Raw genomic sequence first — 20,288 nt, forward strand, 5'->3', positions numbered from 1 at the left:
GTATTTGAAGGATATCTAAAACCCAGGATACCTCAAATTGACCTCTGTCATTTCCCTCAACATCATGTGTACTTTCTTATAAAGTCTTTACTGTCTTTTTTCTCCCGTATGAGCTCAGCTTTATGTTATACACAGCGATCCTCGGCCATCTGGTTTTTATTTCCTGTGAGTTTCAAGATGGTAGGAGAGTTTAAAAAAGGAGGCTCGTTTGAACTGGAGGCTAATGTAGTCAGGATGGAATCTGTCACTCAGTCTATTGCATGTTGATGACTAAGGGCAGTTTCAGCTATAAGCAGTCCATGATTTATGGACACAGAGTGAACTCTTGTAAGCAAAAGCCAACTAGGAGTTCAGAGCTGCAACTGGGCCCTTTTTTTGGCCGCGGCTCGCCTGCATTTTCTTTCCATTCATGCCAAAGTATTTCGCACGGCAATTAGCTCCGTCCTCATTTGGGCCTGCAGTCCCAACGGGTTAGCAAAGCCATTTATCATCCTCAGGGCTTGGAACTCTGCAGCTCCGTCTCAGGTAGTTTTTGTAAACAGTCATTGCCTCGGCTCTTTACATTTCACCAAATGAGAGGGAGATACAGTAGTTTGGAGGTTCTGCCATTCATCCATCTGTCAGATGCTTTGCTTTTTCTCTACAGGTGTGAAGGCAAAAGGGAAATGTCATTTCACATGGCTCATTTGTCATATGGTAACTACATAGTTAGAGTGATGACAACATGGCCCCTCGCCTTTTTCGGAGGGTCCGGATTTGAATTGCAGAGAACAGGCAAGACTAAAAAGTATTCTGTACATGGCTAATGAGGAGTAAGCTCAAAATAAAAAGAACAGGAGTTACTTTTTTCCAACATTAATGATAGTAAGACTTTTAGTGAGCAGGATTTATAGAGCCTTTAATAGCAGTCTTGACATTTAGCATATGTTTACACAGATACAGATGTAAGATATGTAACCTCGTTACACATTAAAGAACTATTCATGCTGAATTATGCCTTGAGTTATATTGAAACCTAAGTGTTGGCTCTGCTACAAGTATTTATATAGCTTCCAAATGCCTGTGGGGCATCATTAAAACTCATATTTGAGCAGGCAGAGCCATAAACTTATGCTGGATACATTTTTGTGTTCTTAGCCGAAACATCTTCAGAGGCAGCCAGGAAAATAATCGAACTACAGTATGTGCGTTCTCCTATTTTCACATACAGTATGTCCTTGGAGAGTCATTACTTCAATAGAGCTCGCCAACCGATTCTGAATCCATCATTTGTTGAACCGATATGTTGCGGTCTCTGTCGCTACTATGTCTTTATCAATCAGAATCAAGGAATTAGATTAAGCTCTTTGGTTTTCTCCTCTTTAAGTGGAGTCGCACTGCAGTGCAGGCCCAGGGGTTACTGGAAGTATCAGAGGGGACTAATTGTCAAGGTTATGTCTCAGCGGATGATTGATGTGAGGCCAGGCTGTTTTTGTCAGCCTGTCAGGTGGCTGGAATGTTTAATGTTCTCATTATTGGTTGCTCTGTTGTGTATATTTCTCTGTCAGCGCTGCTGAGCCATCTGAACTGCCAGAGCACTTCAAAGGCCTGCAGGTCATCCGTCTTCCTCCTGACGCCCTGAATGTTCAGCCTCAGCTGAGTGCTGGTGATTTGTTATGACTTGAGAGCCAGCTGACAGACAGGTCTCCTATAAAAAAACATGCACCCATTTCCCTTTTGTCGTGCAGTGAAAGCATCGCTGCTCCTGTAATGGGAGGGGGGCAACTGTCACTGGAGGCTGGCACCTGACAGTTGTGTCATCTCACTAATTTGCAGACAGAATGACTTGAAGTTTTTTGTCTTCTACTTTGCTTCAGTGTGGATTTTGGTTCAGGTGTCACAGATTGTCACAGGTCACCATCTGTTGTTGAGCACCACAGGGAACAAAGCTGAAGGGGAATCACTATATTAAGGCATATTTTCATATCCATCATTAGTGCATTGCCCGTTATACACTCGGTGATGGAAACGGGTAGAGAGCATCATGGGAAGAATATCATGGCTGCAAAGCTAGTCATGCAATGAAAAGGGAGAGTAAAACACTATAAAGACAAGAGGAAGGAAGACAGAATCCAAATCTCAATTATTTTCCCAGACCAGCGTTACAAGATTGATTGTTTTCTGCTGATCTAATTTTGGATCATACAAAAACAGTCCATTTGTCTTAAAGAAAAATGATGTGCCACATGGTGCAGATGGAATTTTTTTTGAAAGCTGAAAAGATTAAAGAGAAACTCTGCTCCTCAGCCCTAATCACGAGCTGTAGATTACTCTGTCGATTTAACCAGATGGCAGGCTCGATTCTGCAGGCCTTCCTGTATATTAATGAACAGCAGTCTGTTATATTTGACTTAAGGTAAGTGAAATGTCCATCACCTGTAATGGTCTGCCAGCTGGCATTATGCATTTTGCACCACTTTGGGTCCACGTGGCATTTTTCATTCATCACGTTATTGAAGGAGCATTTTTGTTCCCTGCTATTTTCCATCGTTGTCTCTGTTCTGGTAAATATGTTTCTTCACCAGGAAGAAAACTCTCCAAGTCGTGTCCATAGCTAATTTCATCTCATAGGTCAAGGCAATCATTCTGGCACTAAAACTGTCGCGTCGGGCGAAGCACACAAGTTCGATATTAACTTGAGTAAGTTAGCCTGTCGACATGACTGCAAACACGGCAATACAGTATGTTAACAAACCTAATAATGGGAAGGGTGAGACAAAGTGGAGGGGATGGCTGCACAATTTCTGGCCAGTCGTGTGTCGGGAACAACGAGCCGCTGACCTTAAAGAACAGCTTATGAGGCTTTGGCTTATTGTTAGTTAGTGTGCAACATAATGCTGCCTTTGTCTTCTTCCTCTGCTGGCTCTACAGAAATACTTGTTTATGACTTTATCAGACATTCATACTGGCTGCCTGCTCAGGGCATTTAAGAAGAAACTGATTATCTTTGTCTCAGAATGTCAGTCTGAAGGAACTGCAGAAAACTTAAAGAGGCAATGAACACATGTTTGCCAGCCTGAGCATCAAGAGACTCCCACCATGAGTATGCCAAGCCTAATTTTAAACCAACAGTGGGGGAACTTTGGCTGTGTTTCCCAACCAGAGAGCACGAACAGCATGGAAACACAATGCCAGTGTGTCATACATTTAAACACTGTTGAATCAAAGACTGTTTACTGTTCTCAGAGGCCATTAATCTTACTCAACGTTAGTCTGCTTCTTGCAAATGTGTCAGTAAGAGCTTCCACATGCCAAGACGAGGAGGGGAAACAGTTGGGGTTATCAGAGGAGGGTTTTCATAGCGTGTCTCTAAAGTCGGCCTGTAGGTAATTAGCCACCTCCACACAATAAGGCCATAAGTCATTAATCACCCAGACCCGGGCAGAAGTCGACTTACAGAGAGCAAGACGTTTGCAGACAAAAAGTTTTCCGCCTATGACATACTTCAAAATGGCCCCTGTCAGTGGTGTGTAAATTATAGGGCATGTTGAGTGCTGAGAGACAAGGGCCCACTGTTTAACTCATGGTCGCTCTTTCCTTCGCTTTGTGTGTTGACAGACTCCCTTCGAGGGAAAATTCCCCTTTAACAATTTCCCATCGGCTGGCTTGTGACTCAATAAGAAACACTTTATTGTGAGTATACAGAGTACACACACAGACACGTTATCCATGTTAGGAAAACCTCAGTGTACAAGCTAACTTCTTTATGATGCCTGACTAGAGTTAATAGAAGAATACTAGCTCCAAAGGTCAACAGCTCGGTAAAACCCAGCTTTAACTCTGTATTCCTGTCGTTTACTTTGCTTGTCAAAGGGAGGAAATTATGGAGTGATGATAAATATGGAGCTTGTTTGGAGAAGCAAAAGCCTCCCCTGAAAACATAAACCACCATGTTTTTTTTTGGATGATGGAAGACACACTTCTCAGCTGACTGAATGTGCAAAAAGTCTTCGGTTTTTCCTTTTGCTTCTGTAAACAGAGATCTGTCTGCCTTTCCAGAGTACATAAGCAATGAGGGAGATTTTCGCAAAGCAACTGAAGTTTATGTAACAACGGGGAAATCCCTTGATTGGATCATTAATATTGATTACAAAAGGGTGTTCAATTCATTATTTGGCCATAACATGCATAACAAGTGTTTGAAAGCTGCTTGATGTATTTGATGCGTGAACCAGTTTCTGAAAAGTCAATTTTGGTCCACGACTGTGGGCGTTGTGAGGAGGAACATCAGCTCAGCGTAGCGGTGATGATGTCCACCAGGCCTTCAAGCAGAACAGACAGTGTAACACATGGCGTGCAGCTGTGCAAAAGTGACAATTTTTAACATAAATTTGTCTGCGCTGGGCCACGCTGTGCTGATCTGTTCCCCCTCAGGTGAAAGGCCATGAGTCGTACTCACGCTGCAGTTCAAAGCAGAACAGGTGGGGCCGGCACTGTGATTCAACGCAGGGTTACAAAGCCGTCCAGCGTCTTATGTCCTCCTGACAGTATTTTACATTCAAACATGTGGGTAAGAGATCCTCTGTCGCTACATAAAGATTGATAGACTTTAGCATGGTAGGATAGATAGATGTATGTGAAGCCCACTGAGCCAGAAAACAGATGTACCAATGACCTTTTATCCATATGATGCAGCATCTGCCCTCGATGACCTCTTTGATGAAATGAATTTAGCTTTTTCTAAACTCTAAATGTATAATAACAATTCAAACTGATGGTGCTCCCACTATCCTTTCATTTCAAAATAGTGATGTGACTGGTGCATTACAGTAGTTGTTCATATAAAGCTCATGTTTATCAAGAACTATCATTTCTCGGTACGGAAATTAGCATGTTTTTGCTTTTTAAAAGACAAAAAATATATAATTGATCATACAATATCACTGGTGAATTATCATCTTATAAAATATCCACAGTTTGTTTTCATTTATAAGGGGTAACTGTCCAGTTCAACAACATATTTAGGATGTTTTCTTATCTTTAAGTTGAATTAAAAACGTATAACAATCAATGATAACATGGGTTCATATTCATTTATCTGTGTAACTACTGAAATAACAGCAACAAATTGTGCTTTACTCAAACAACCCAATTTAGTATTGGTTTGTACAAGCAGTTGAGAATATATTTAAAGTGTATTAATGTACATTATTTGTCAACAATTTCTTCCATAGGGACATGTTTAACCATATCGTAAGTCGTTGTCTTTTTTATTCTTTAGCCTCCACTTACTGGGTGGGTTTCCACATGAATGTATATAGACACATTAATACTATTTGTCTGCTTACAACTATACTATACAGTTATATACAATTGTTTCACTTTTTTTACTTTTTATAAATGCTAGAGAGGATTAAAGAGCCCAGACATTATTTTATTGAAATTGTAAAGGATTTATTCGTGTAATTTCTGTTTTTTTAGACTGTCTAATGTCACCTTTGTGTTATTCGCAGGTTTGTCTTGGAACATAGTTTTTGGTTTTAATGAGATTTTATGTATAAGAAAAACACCACAACATGAATATTATAAAATACATCACTTAAATATATACTGTTAAAAAAAAGTCTTAATTCTTATTAGTTATTATAAGTTAACACTGAATCCCAAGGCTTGCTAACCAAACTGTCATTTCCAAGCAAATTAGTCCACAGATGCTCTATTCACAGCTATTCCCTAAATTAAAAGAAATCCAGCAACTGATGCTATAAAATAAATCTACTGACTAATTTATTGACTGGTTTAACTGTTCATATGTGAATGTATACCACATCAATTAAATGTTGAGAAATGATGTTCAAAGATCTGAAACCCAATTTGTTCACATCACGTTTGTAAATGAAAATAGATGCGTCACGATTGGTCAACTGGCTTCATGGCTGACTGGTTGCCATGCTGAATTGTGGGTTAGTGGCTTTATTACCATCCATCACTGAGCCATGTTAAGGAGTAATCTACATGAAGGATGGGTGCTTTGATGAATATGACATCTGACTGTTAATGATGGTGATTTTATTGCCGGACAACAGCCTGATTTACTGAGGATGGATAATAACACTGTTGGCTTGATTTAGTTGATTTGTTTTAAGGGGATGATTAAATAGTTAGGCCCTGCTATATTCATGCTCTCTGCTTCATGGCTTCATTACAGCCATCACAAAAGCTGTGCAAACGTCCCACATCTGTTGTCACCGTAAATCTTTGTTTAGCGAGCCCCTCACTGATATCAGTAGCTCGTTTGTCTTCGTTAATTAAACGATAATCCAGAACCTCGTGATTGAGAAGATTCAGCATGTTTTGATGATCCCAAGATATAATGCATCTGAACACCCCCTAAAACACTCACACACACATGATATGCTCTTATTAAATATAAAACGTTCAAAGCCTTTGCAATTAAATAATTAGTTCTACATCTCTAAGTCCCTTTGTAAAGACTTTTGTAAATCAAGTTTATAAAGTAACAAAATATGTGAGATTTTGCCATGAACTTGAACATAAAATAAATCACAATCTGCATGCATGCAGTTTTGATTGCCAGTCACAGAAAAATGGGGACGAATTAAATAAATAATATATATTTGAATAAAAAATCAGTACATTATTATTGAACAGCCCCAAGTTAAAAATAAAAAAAATGGTAAAGAAACAAGTTATTAATCAAGTTTTTTGTTGTTGTATTTCCTATATTAAAAAAAAAAAAACTGGCTACAAATATTGTCAGAGCTTTGTGGAGCTTTAAAAAATGCCATCAAGGTAAAAATTTCCATCTTTCTGAGTGAGACTTATCTTTCTAGACTTACAGATGATTTAGCATGAAGAATAAAATCATTTCATGTAAAGGTCCCATTTGAATATGCAACACAATGTGCACAAAATGTAAACACAATCCACTCTTTCCTTTGTAAAATAATGCACATAGAGTCTTCAAAGTTATATTATTTTTATTTTAGTCACGCTTGAAGCTATCGCAAATAAATACACTGATCCCCACATGGATCCAGTCCCTGCATGAAGTACAATATAAAACTCATTGGGCCTAAATCTCCTTTTATAAATGTATAATTATTTGTCTCTACTGGTATCCCAAGGCTGAGGCTGTTGTCAGTCTTTGTCCATACAAGGCGTACGGGGAGTAATATGCTCCTGTGGCCGCGGGCATCGGCACCGGGGCCCCGGTGGGCAGGGGGCTCTTTGAATAGGGGTGATAGCGGCTGCTCAGTCCGAGGTGGTGATGGGGCCCCCTGAGGGCCAGAGCGCCCGGGCTGCCAGGACTGCCATTATGAGGCATATGCATGTGACATGCCATAGCAGCGGCGGCAGCGGCATTGGCGAGAGAAGAGGACCCCGGGTACCCGGATATCAACTTCTCCGTACCGGCAAATGCCGTGTGAGTCCGCAAGTGGCCGAGAAGCTCATCGGAGGAGGAAAAGCGCTTATCGCAAGGTCCGTTAGCAGACACCCAGTTACACACGTGCGGCAGGGGGTCGTTGGGAAGCATAAAGCCGTAAGGATACAAGGGATGTCCGCCGAAAGACTGGGCCGAGGGATGCACGCCGTGTAACGGGTGCGTTTGGTACATGAGCGGGTATCCAGATTTGAGCGCGGAAGCAGCAGCAGCAGCCGCCGCAGAGTCATGTGCGCAGTTTGCGCTGGATGCCCCGGACAAATGGCTGGAGCAGTGGTAGCTCAGGCAGTAGGGGTCTCGACACAGACTAGCAGACATAAGAGACGGCGGGGATGCTCCAGATAAGGGACTCGTTCCTGCTTTACTGCAGCCCATTGAGCTGGCAAACTGTGCACTTAACATCTGGCTGCTGGATTTGGAGGGGTCAAGGGTCATTCCGTGATGGAGGAATTGCTGCGGGTAACCTGCGTATGCACCCGCTAAACTTCCAGGGTAGGAAAGACCAGCAGGTGGCATGGGGAAAACTGAATGACCGGGCTTATATGGGGAAACGGGGGCCACCAGTCCAGAGCCGAGGAGGGAGGAGGACGAGGTTAAAGATGGCGAGTCCGATGTAACAGTCTTTGATCCAGATGTGTTCTCCTGGTGTTGGTCAGAGGTAATTCCACTTATCCTATGGCTGATATTACTCTCCGTCGTACTGCTTTTATTGCTTTCAGAGTCCTTCTTGTCCTCCTTGTCCCCCGCTTTGCCTTCAGCCGGCAGAGGCGAGACAGAGGTGCAGGAGCTGGGGCTGCCTGTCCTGGGGCTGAACGGCTGGCAGGTGGCGCTAGGCACTCGGAAACTAGTTTTATCTCCACTTAGGTTACTGCTCGAGTCCTTCTTCTCTGACGATTTGGAGTAAGGTTTGAAACTAGATTTGTCGTCGGCTCCGATGTCGCTCATTTTTAGCGGACCGGATTTCGTCTCCTTATCACTAGATCCATTTGAGCCAGAGGACTGTTTGGAGGAGGACGGAGGATCCGGTTTGCCGATCTGAGAGCACGTCTGGGCCAAAAGAGCCAGTGGACTTTTCTTGGCATCCAGCTGTAAAATAGGACAAACAACTGTTAAAGAAATGCATAAAACACTTGCACATGTTATGTTTTGTTATAAATACGCACTGATCGTTCCGCGTAGTTTACGCATTGCGCAGGAACTTATCTCGGGATGAAACTCAAAACAACTCTGCGTGATAGGCATGTAAAGAGGGAACGTACACAGAAGGCTGTTTTACATGAGATATGAGATAAGACTGAACAACTGCCACACGTCAAAATGACATTACAAACACTTGCATTAATCAGCTACAAAAAGGTCATTACATTTCAAAGCGAGTGCAAACTTGACCATTTAACAGCCTAACAGCCTTTTTAAATGCAAACAAAAAGACAAATAACCGAAAATATCATAAAGCAACTCTGATATTGGGTCTAAAAATCCTATTAGTAGAGGGCAATTTTTTTTTACATTTCCTACCAAATATGTCCCGAAACAGACATCCTAAAATAGCAGATTGAAAGCTTTGGAAGTGATTCCACCGTGTAACACTTTATGGATTCTATTTAGCAAATTGGTGATGGTGTTTTTACAAACACATATTAACATGTCCGTGCTTACCTCGATGGGACCGAGTGGAGTAGACGGCAAAGGCTGAAGGTACTCCGGGTGCAAAATGTGTCCTGACCGAGCGGTAAGCATGTTCAAAACCTTTATGGGAAGACGACTTGCTTGGCGATAAGGGTCTGCAGGAGACACGGAGTTGTGGACGAATAGCTGCCTGATATTCACTGCACCCTTCTCCCCCAAGGAGCAGCTCTCCCACGCTGGATTCGTGCTATTTCTCAGGAAAGAGACCGTGGGCGATGTGATCATGACCCAATTCTCTTAAATGTGGTTGAGAAATACATGTGTAGGGTAAATAAAGCCAACACTCAAAAGCTTCAAACGGTTAAACGCTTCGCCAGAGATAAAACAAATCAATGTTAAATCCTCAAAAAAAGAGACGCGGAGTTTGAGAACAGAATCCGTGCGTATCACAGCCGCGTTGCTTCATCCCCGGAGTTGCTCTGACAGTGTGGCTGGGGGTCCGAGAGCGTACTCGGTTGACGTTGGCAGTGAGTGGGCAGGAGAGATCACTCCGCCTCCTTCCAGGGAGCGTCCTCCGCAGATCAGAGTCGTTGCCGCCTCCCAATCAAAAAGAGATCCCTAGGTGATCAGAGGCTCGACTGAATGTGACGTTTCCTACTCACACGCGGGTGTGTGTTTCACATTTCAGTGATTTCACCCACTCCGAGCACTTTTAATTTTGAGTTTTTATAAGCGTCTTTGCGTAATTGGCGATTCGACGCATGCGCAGCCCATGCATCTTGTGTGTTTTTAGTGAAGGTGGACCAGGACACAAATGACCAAAACCTCTTTAAATGAAGACAAGATGCGTATTAATAATAATTAATATAATTACAAATAATAATAATAATTGTATTTGCACTTATAAGACATTGCTAAATATTGTCACCCTTACAAAATTGTTGGCTATACATTTACAATTTTTTTTTTTTAAATGTCAAGAGCGTCATTTAGAGCTTGTGCATTTGATGGCCCCTTTTGCACATGTCTTGCAAGGAGCAGACACTCTTTGCATCATTTTGTGATGAATTACTTTTAACCCTTAAAGATGGAAAATGAACAACCTAAGGCCTTTCTGGTCAGATATTTACTCCAACATGCAGCGATTTCTATCGGCATGTTTCACATTTTCTTCAACTTTCTCCTCTCAATCACACAGCCTGTCATCTGTCAGTTCCCTGTCCTGCATGGCAGTTATCTGTCAGCTGTCTGCAGTTTTTTTTGTGTGTGCCTCTTCTCAGTCATATTCAGGTCAACTATACTGTAAAGTGAATCCATGAGAAGGGGAGTGAAGAAGTGTCTTTCCCTCACTCCTCCATCATCATTTAGCCCTGATAGCCTGCCTGGTCTGGTAAAACTCAAAACTGCAATTTGTTTAATTGGAGATAAGCTCTGAGGCAATTTTACATAACCCAAATTCTGCTACATACATTAATTTGATAGCATGTCATTATTCAGGTCTTATTCTGTCATGGGAATTAAAAATATTCCTCCACATTTCCGCCACATTCAAGCCAAAAATTGTTTCTTTTTATTCCAAGAGAGCTTAAAAAACCCTCTAGTGTCTGCCATTAATCATTTAAAGCTTCCACATTTCTTCCCATCGAAATAGACCCACTTATCTTATTACTCAATAGCCTATAAATGTCTTGCTGATCAGGCGAAAGTTAAACATATGCAAGTGTTTTTTGATTGATAACAGGGGTGCTGTTTTCGGCAACGGCTGTCAGGCTCTGACACAGCGCTTTGAGTTATTAGGGCAGAGAAGGGCGACCATACATTTCGACCGTCAGGCAAAAACTCCTTTATTGTGGACGTGATGGATGGCTTGCTGCGGCAGACACCAAATTCTAGGCTTTATCCTTAAATGGCTGCACATTTTTCGTTGCCGTAATTCATTACTTTTAAAAAGAAAGCTTGAAATGTTCCTGCTAGTATTTCACTAGGCACGTTTATGAATCATCCAGAGTCTGTGCAAACACAACCGTTTACAAGCAGGGACGTGTACCTCAGTTGGTTGATTATACAGATAACAAGCTCTATCTTGGGCTTTTATTCACAAGATTTAGGATTCATATTTAATTAAATGATTAATTAATGTTTTATTTTTAATTTGAATGCCTCTGATAGCTCATAAAGTTTTTGCAAGTTAAAAAGGGAAGTACATTTAGTTAAAGTTTTTCTGAATCACTTTTGCACCATGCAAAGTTTTCTTCCCAAAAGCAATCTTTGGCCAGTTAATATACAAAATATAACCTTTTCGGTCCTTAGAAAAATTACATTTTCTATTCATGACATGTCAAAAAAAGTAACAGTTATGATCTTTAATAAAACTTCGAAACTTTCAATTTTTTCTTTTATGTTTACTTTTGTTATACTATGGTTCATTGGCAAATCTATGGTTTTGGATTTTGGAAGTGTTTTCCTTGAATATTTGAGATTAATGCAAAATCTGAATTGGTATCCTTTACTTACCTCCAGCACTTTCAGTCTTGATTTTATGTGAAATAGTGCTAGTCTGTGCAGAAACAACACTTCATGCAGGAGCAACTTCACAATTAATCATAAGAGTTGATTAAACATTGAGATAATGGCAATTAGAGTCACAGTGACAGGAGCTGTGTTGTATAATGTATAATTATATAATATGCATTGTATAATTTAGCTCTGGAAGTAGGACAGTTACTACAGGATTGATTATACAAATGCATTCAACACTGTAACTCAGTCTTTTTTAATCAAAATGTTTAACTCTTATTTCAGTATTTCTTATATGAAATGATAACTGACCTCATGATGAAGGAGTTAAACAGATTTAAAAAAAATCTGCTTTTCTTTTCCAGTTGGGAGGTACAATGCAGCAGTGGACAGCATGAAGGTAAGTCACTGCTCCAGTCTTATTATTCTGCTCGCTTGAGTCTTGCACATCAAAAACCCTTGACATATAGTTTTGAAAAAAATTGTCGATAAATGCTGCATTATAATGTCAAGCAAATGGAATAAGAAATTCTCCCGACATGACACGAAAATTCACCCCATGGCAGCCGGTGCAGGACGCGCGGCGTCAGCAGCCAGACAGGCCGAGTGAATCTGACAGGTAAAAAGGGGAGATGATGGTTAGAAGGTGCTATTGTTTCATGCCGCTTTCTTGACCTGTCAGGTCCTGGCGCAGAGGCCTGGATGGAGGACCTCCTTGTCACATGAAAACAGTCTTAAAAGGCCGTTATCCAGACTATGGTGATTGCTCCTGTTTAATTGATTTGCTTTGCACTGAGGCCTGTCACATTAATAATAGTTAAGTACAGCCCCAGTGTGTCACCCAGAGTGGTGCGTCTATCTGGAAATTAAAAGCCTTAACTAACTGCTGTCTGTGAAGCGAGAACTGTGTGATCATATTAGATGCCGCATACTTGGGCTGAAACTATGGTATTTCTAATACTGCTCTCTTTATAAGTTCAACAGCTTTACATGTACATTTTCCCACACATATATACTTCAAAAACCTTCCACAGACTGACCTGTTCATTAAAATACCGATAGATATATATACCATATTCATCATTATGAACTACCAACCAGAGTAAAACAGAGCTATGCTGACAAGTAAATGGTGTTGAGTGAATAAGACTCAGATTACGCTCTCCGCCACTTCACAGGAGCCTTTGACAGGTTGCAGTAGACATTAAGTCTCTCTGATATTTCCATGACTGACTGACAGTTTGAAATTGCTCCCATCACCTTGATAGCATGGTAATGCACCTTGCATGTGGACTGTCTTTAAAGTGCAGGAAATTACACTCAAAGTTGAGAGTCGCCTTTCAACCAAATATGACAAGAAAATAGACTTATTTTCTTCTGTGCCCAGAGAGGGAAAAAGGGCCCCACAGAAGCTGGCACAGAATAAGAGGTTATAGCAGCATGTGTCAGGAAGTATTACAGATATTATGTGTTAAAGACAGGATATTTCAGATACTTACAGTAGAAGTCATACCCATTCCCCTTCACTAGACCCAAGCTATTTTCCTCCCCCCCCATCTGTGTCAGATACTGTGGCGTTGACTTCATTTGCAAGAGCTCAAGTCGGAGCTGACAAGAAGAACTTACAGTATCCCGCCGGAAGTCAGACGGCGATAGCACAGCATGACTGAGAGAGTTGGAAAAGTTGAGGTGCAGCCAAGATCGCAGCGGTGAAGGGTCTTTTTCACCTTGTCTCCTCAATTAGTTAAAGCTGGTCAGGAGTAGGATGTAAAGCCTATGGAGATTATATGCTGTCGTCCACTTGCCATCAGGTAGGTGAAGATCCTGGCGGGTTGTAGTCATGCTGTAGAGAAGAGTTAACTTCACCTACCCTCGCTGTTAGCACTGGAACCAACGGCTCAATTCAACCTGACAGCTGCCGTATTACTGGTTATGAACTTTGTGGAAACTTCAAGAAGCTCCTGTAACACCTACTGTACTCCATCTACTTGTCTAGTGGCTTTAGGAAGAAAGGGAGTGCAATCCTGTTGACTTATGATGACTTTCTAAGTATGACGTCTAACTTGGTTTAGCTACTTTTTTCAGCTTTAGGGCTTTATATCAAGATTTGTTTAATTATTGATACATCTGTTTAGTCTTTTTTTGATTAATCAACCAATCCTTTGTCAGAATATGATGAACAATACCCAACTTGATTTCCTAGAACTCAATTTGATGTTTTGAAATAGCTTTTTAAGTCTGACCATCATTGCCAAACCCAGCATTGCCAAATAAAAACACTGAAAAACAATACATTTTAACATTTAAGCAGCTATAAACAGAGAATGTTTGTCATTTTTTGCTTGATTAAATATCATTTGTATTTCTTAAACTAATTTTAGCAACCCTGTGTTTACTGTTTATTACTGAATCTTCAATGAGTCGAAAAAAAACCCACCCGTTAGTTCGTGAAACAGTGAGTGTAAAATCAACATTTTCCACAACGACAGCACTAGATGCTGATGCCTCACATTTACTCTTCTAGATTTAATTTATGGAGCCTAAGCCGGGTGAAAATGTACAGGTAGCGTGTTATGACACTGTGAGCACTGTGCAGGTCGGGATGAATGTCTGTGATGGGCAGATTATTCAGACTAAAGTAGGCCTAAAGAATGATCTTGTCACATATCACAGGCAGGATTAGAGATTCGCAGGAGGAGCGTTTCAGTCAGGAATTAGCGTCATGTGGTCGGCTGGAGACAAGCATGCAAGGTATTCGCCGAGACAGGCTTGGACACTTACTGCTCCATTTGTCTACTTAGTGATCAAATACCGAGGATGATGGTTATTTCTCTGTCGTTTGTGGTTTATGTGATATGTATTCATGCGTTTCCATGTTGTTAAATTGTGTGCATTTCGGAGATCCAGGATAGAACGGGGTTTATTTAATACCTACACATGCAGTTATACAAAGTTTACATCTACAATATAGCATTAGATACAAGACCTGATGGCATCTGGATTTGTAGCCCACAGCCGCACCTACTATATTTGTGGCTTTGCATTTTAAATGGGAGCTAGTTTGAGTGTCTTCGGGTTATCAGAATGAGCTATTACCGTGATGATTGAAGAGTGAAGGAGCAAGCGAGCTAAAAGACAAAGTAGAAGAGGCCTGACAAATGAAATCAAACTTCATAAGACCTGCCAGTGGTGTCAGTTGCTATCCATATCTCAAGCGCATTATGGTACTGCAACCCAGCGTACTGCCTTCTCATCTGTCGTCTCAAATTCATCACTTTCTCGACTGTTTCTTTTAAGTCACAAGTGTCAGTGTGAAGAGGAGTCTTAATTGACAACTGAGTGGCATAGACGTGGACCGCTGCCTTTATTTTGGTGCCATGAAGGGTTGTGTTGTTTTGATGAGCTATTATTGGCAGAAGCCAATAGCAGATAGCAGTGGGCCTGGAAATGGGAAGTGACATCAGACAGAGAGGAGTTTGTCATTGTCTTCAGGCGAGTTCAATCTAGCTGTAAGTTAAGAACAGCCTGTTGAACTGTCACGCAGCAGACTTTTTTTTCTTCGTCTTTGAAGGAGAGACATTTGGTGAAATCTTTGCTGAAATGTTGTAGACATTTGTCGTCCGGATTTTCAATAGCTGAAACAAGTTGGCATTGGTTTCAAAGACGATTTTCATTGGTCAATTAGATGTATTATGTCTAACAGATAAAGCTACCATTAGCTCCCAGTAATCATACACAGCACATTTAAAGATCTGTAGCCCCAAATGTGCAGCAGGGTTTCTCAACATGCTATGTCACATTTGTACTGGAAACCAGATTCCTTTTCATAGCATTTGGTCAAGTAAACAACATTTGGTAGTTGATGTGTCCAACAAAAAAACACAATTTCCTACTTGGAAGTGCTAATGGTCATCATTTACTGTGGCATAGCACTAGAGCTGACTGCATGGCTGTAGGCTTTTACTCTTTTATTTCTTTCTTTGCTCTGGATGCTGCATCTTAAATTTGATTTGTATCCTTTGTGCTGGGGTTGGGGCAGACATATACAGTATCTGTCTATCTCTGTCTGTCCTAAACTGTTCCTTTTTAATATATATGATTCAATAAAGATTTATTATGATGCAAATTCAAAAATGCACTACTTTTTAATCATGTTTTTCTTGTTTACCAACAAAGGTATGGAATAACAATAAAGGATTCTTGGACTAGATTGTTCTCACCATAACAACTAATGTAAACTGTTGTTCATGATACTATATAACCTGCACGCTGAGCACATCTGGCGTATATAACCAGTTCACAGTAAATCAATGAGGTGTCTGTAACATGTAGCTCAATAAAAGCACTTCTTAATCACAATATCCTCCTCTAATATTCACTCAGTTGGAGTGCAGTGTAAATAAATAGCTCTCAGCGCAGTGCATCTTACTGTACATTGATCACGAACACGGGACCCCAGGCAACAATCCACAAAGAAAAATGGCTTCCTTATTTTCACTCATCCGAGGCTCCGTGCAGCCCTTAATAGACAGAATCAGAATGTCTGCTGTGGTGTTGTAGGCTTTATGAGACCATTACCGCTTTTTATTGTGTATCCCCGGACTAATGGCTTCTATAGTCGCTCTGATTTACAGCCTGTCAGCTTTGTGGCTGTCCATTACAACGGGAGGTTGACATGAAGCCAGTGGTTGAAGTGCTCACTGTTAACAAGAAGGAAGTCATGTCTCACACATAGACGCCAGTCTGCTAAAACCTCTGCTAGAAAGCACATTCATGGGCCATGGCTGCTTGTTTTCCATCCAGTTTCTGTTTTTCCCTATGTTGCTCCTCTCCTGCATGGCCAGTTGTATTAAGTCATTTACTGCAGACAAGTATTGCACTGTTTCTTACTTAGTGATATGAAAGTCTGTCAAATCCATTAACACTTGATGTTTGGAAATATCTGCATTAAACTGTGTTTTTATGGGAGCTTTATTACGGTGCATAAACTGTGGACCCAGCACTTAAACACATCATTAAATATTAGTTTGTCATTAGGATTTTATTTCCAGCTTTGATTTTGTAATATGTTATTGGTTGGGTGGTATCCTTTTTAGTAAATGACTGTATGAGTCACTCGCATATATGCGCATTAAAGGGACTTACTTCACTTATACCTGACAAACCTTTTAAACTAAAAGGGTCATTATGGTTTGTTACAAGTTAAACCATAATTTCTATCAGTTACAATATTTGTGTTGTTATTTTGGGGAGGTTTTTCCTTTTGAATTAGACAAAGGATACTTTGAAGGTGGCAGGAAAGACAAAGATGAGAAATTAAACTTGAATCAGAATTCTTCTATTCGTCCCACAAAGGGATATTTACGTTACCGCAAAGTATAGATAGAGACGTAGAAAATAGAATACTATCATATACAAATATGCTGGTAATTTCAGTCAAATCAGGGCTATTTCTTAAAGTTAGAAACACAGATCATTGATTTTTTTTAAAAGGACCGTACCTGCACTTTGTTACCGTTGCCTGGCAGGATGAGCACATGCAGACAAACGGGAAGGAATGTTTAATTTAAAGGGGATCGTAAATGGATCACCATACAAGAAAGCCACCTCAGACTTTTATCTCTTTTGGCTCTTGTATGACCTTTCATACTGCATTTTTTTTATGTACAGCTGGACTAACTTTAAAGCCTGCTGAGTTTCAGGACAGTGCTTTTACCTCAGATAATCTGTCCTGAATCTTCCATAAACCTCACTTTATTAGCTCATACACAAGGATCATCCATGTGGAATTAGAGCAAAAAACGCATCCGTGACAATTTAACTTCCTTCAGATGTTCAGGGAGGAAATCACATCATACAGAACACGCTCTGCAGTTGCTTTGAGTGATACATAATTTGCGAAATTCACTCTGAAAAGCACAGATATCTTGTCAATATTTCACTGTCTTTCCCTAATTGTTCACGGTGCATCAGTGCTACAGGCGGGGGCGAGGCAGGTGATCCCTGACGGGGGTTGAGCCGGTCCTGCTTCACATAAAATCAATTCTGGCCTTTGGTGTTGGCAAGCCAGCGGGGTTTGGGGCGAGGAAGGGGAACGCGTGTCTGACAGCTCCTGACTTTTTCATGAGGTAGTGTTTGAAGTTCTAAACCCCCACAGAGAATTCTTGGGGCGATGAATATAAAAGGGGGTGCAGCTTTAAGCTCAGGCATATTATCATCAATGAAGTTACCCAGTTAGATGACGAAAGTCCACAGATTGGATTTTGTTCTCCCTCAGCGAGTAATTTGAAGACCTGGAAGAATTACTAACAATATTACACCCTTCAAACGCTGATTTATTTGAACTTCACCATAATGGTTCCTTCAATAATGGCATGTGTTTTCTTTTATGATGGATGTCCTTTCATTATAAGCTGCTCTTAAGTCGCCCTTGTCTTGAGTGGTTCTGTTCTCTCTCTGTTCACGCGCTGTGGTGGGCACAAAGAAGAGGAGCATGACCTCAAAGCATCTTTTGTTCAAGAGGCAGTGGAGGGTGGCGGCTGGGATTCATGTGATGGGGTGAGGAGGTGTGTAAGGTACTGCGGAGGGTGGGCCCACAATGACAAGCTTGAGTTCTGCAGTCTCGGTGGTCCTGTCTTTCAGCTGTTCTTGTAATAACTCTACTCTGCCATTACGAAACATCTGATAGTAACATGTTCATTTAAAAAAATAGTTCTGGAGTAATGAGATTCAATATGTGAACATTTGTTTACAATTAAAATATTATTGGCCAATATTTGAAGTCTTAGAAAACGGGAATAATGTCCCGCTTTATAAAGTGATTTGTAAAATCAAAAAGTGATTTGTGTTTAAAAGTATTCATGACTTCAATTAAAATGGAAGCAATTTAATACATACATTAAAAATAATAAGAAGAAAGGAATGTGCATCCTTTCAGGGCTTTGAAGTCAATAGACAGCTTTCTTTTTCTTTTCAACCCCGCAATAACTGACACATTACATTGAACAGTGCTCCAAATCTAAAGGAGTGTCATTTGCTGGCTTCCTCTAACAGATGCTGGTGCTCGTCTCAGGAAAGTGCAATGTCCTGGATCTAGTGGCACTGCCATATAACTGCTGTATAAATAGATTCCTATGACAGAGCCATTCATCTCCAGCCATGAACACATCAACATTAACAGACAGCTCGCCAAGACCTCTGCGCTTGTTAGGGCAAGATCAGCGGTCCAGATGCCCAAGATGTAAACTCGTGAAAGGAAAGATTAATTTATCTGTCATCCCTGCCTTTGACAGTAGTTATAAATCTGATTTAGCTGTTGAGCAGAGGCCATGAAGAAGGGCAGTTGGACATTAAGATTTCAAAGGAGTGATATCAACGAACTCGTGACTCACGGCTTTCCACAAACGGGTCAAGAGTTCTTGTGGGATGCATGTGGTGTGATGTTTGCAAACTTTGAGGCTGCTGCTCATCTCGTCTTCCTTGTGTTGTTTTTTAAAATGGCGCCAATCATGTGAGGCACAGCGGGCACAGGGTGTCAAAGGAGCTATTTACTGGTAGATTGATGGGAACAGGCGATACGAGGTGCTCACATCCTGTGACCATCTGCACGGGAGTCATGCTAGTTATTCAGATCGGACACAGATGCTCAGGCATAACATGAGCCTCTATGCAGATATGTGGCTGCGTGACAAAATATTTAGTGCCACAGTTCATGGCACGTCAAATGGATGTTGACGTGCCAGGGTTTTCTACAGGTTAATTTAAGTTTTTTGCTCAATAGCTGCTTTCTCTTTGCGAGTATTGCTCTTTAAGAGAAACTAACTTTTTCCCCTTTTCGAAACTTTAGATTTGTCAGTGTGAACTCACAGTTTTTCTTGATTGGGAAATGAACATCAACCACTTCAGATCTTACCATTTTAAGCCTTGCACAGCTCTAGGTTCTGGCAACATCAACAGTTTCTTGTGTTTGGGACATTTCATTCCTTTTTTATTCCACTAAACCCCAGAGGGTTAAGGAAACTCTGAGGCATTTGCTGACACTGAAATGACTCTGTGCACAACACACTGCTTTAAGATGCTTAAGGTGGGGGATAAAATGTCATACCACATTAAACAGCTAAATGACGTGATCACAGCGTTGTGTAGGTGTAGCGTGGGTAGGAGGGGCGACACACGATGATGAATCTCTTCCTTTGAAGCCTTTTTCTTTTCATCGTGTCTGTGTTGCTTTCACTCAGATGAAACCACACTCTTTGTATGGTAAACAAGACGAGAACAAAGAGTGAATAGAGGATTTTAAGGGAGTCTATTGTAACCGCACATATGGATGTCAACTGGAGGGACACTAAATACACTGAGCAGTCCTATTTACTTGCATAGTTGCGTAATTTAGTCTGCTGCTGTGGCGGTAAATGTATATTTATTCAAGCGCTGTACTTGTAATGTTAAAGTACTCTTCTTGCACTCTACTTGAGCAGTTTCATGTCGGAGTACTTGTACTATTACATTTCACAGATAATATTGTACGTTTACAGATATAAAGCCACATCTTACTTTGTATACTATACAATCATTAATATTATACTACTTTCACTAAGTAAATTAAACTGAAATAACGTTGACGAGCCGGTTAACAGTAGGCTCAATAGTAAATTGGTTAATGCAAAAAAAAGTTGCTTTAAGGTCATTTCAGAATGCA

General features: G+C 40.8%; 1 protein-coding gene across 1 annotated transcript; it reads right to left on the reverse strand.

Annotated features, from left to right (window-relative positions):
• Positions 1-6,962: 6,962 nt before the first annotated feature.
• LOC117544596 (zinc finger protein 503-like) lies at positions 6,963-9,611 on the reverse strand. The gene is made up of 2 exons (XM_034213788.1): positions 9,104-9,611; positions 6,963-8,530 (listed from the first exon to the last, which is right to left on the reverse strand). The coding sequence occupies exons 1-2, from the start codon at positions 9,356-9,358 to the stop codon at positions 7,112-7,114; spliced, it is 1,674 nt and encodes a 557-aa protein (XP_034069679.1). The 5' UTR covers positions 9,359-9,611; the 3' UTR covers positions 6,963-7,111.
• Between the last annotated feature and the right edge of the window lie 10,677 nt (positions 9,612-20,288).

The sequence above is a fragment of the Gymnodraco acuticeps genome, unplaced genomic scaffold, assembly GCF_902827175.1.
Source record: "Gymnodraco acuticeps unplaced genomic scaffold, fGymAcu1.1, whole genome shotgun sequence".
Classification (NCBI taxonomy): domain Eukaryota; kingdom Metazoa; phylum Chordata; class Actinopteri; order Perciformes; family Bathydraconidae; genus Gymnodraco; species Gymnodraco acuticeps.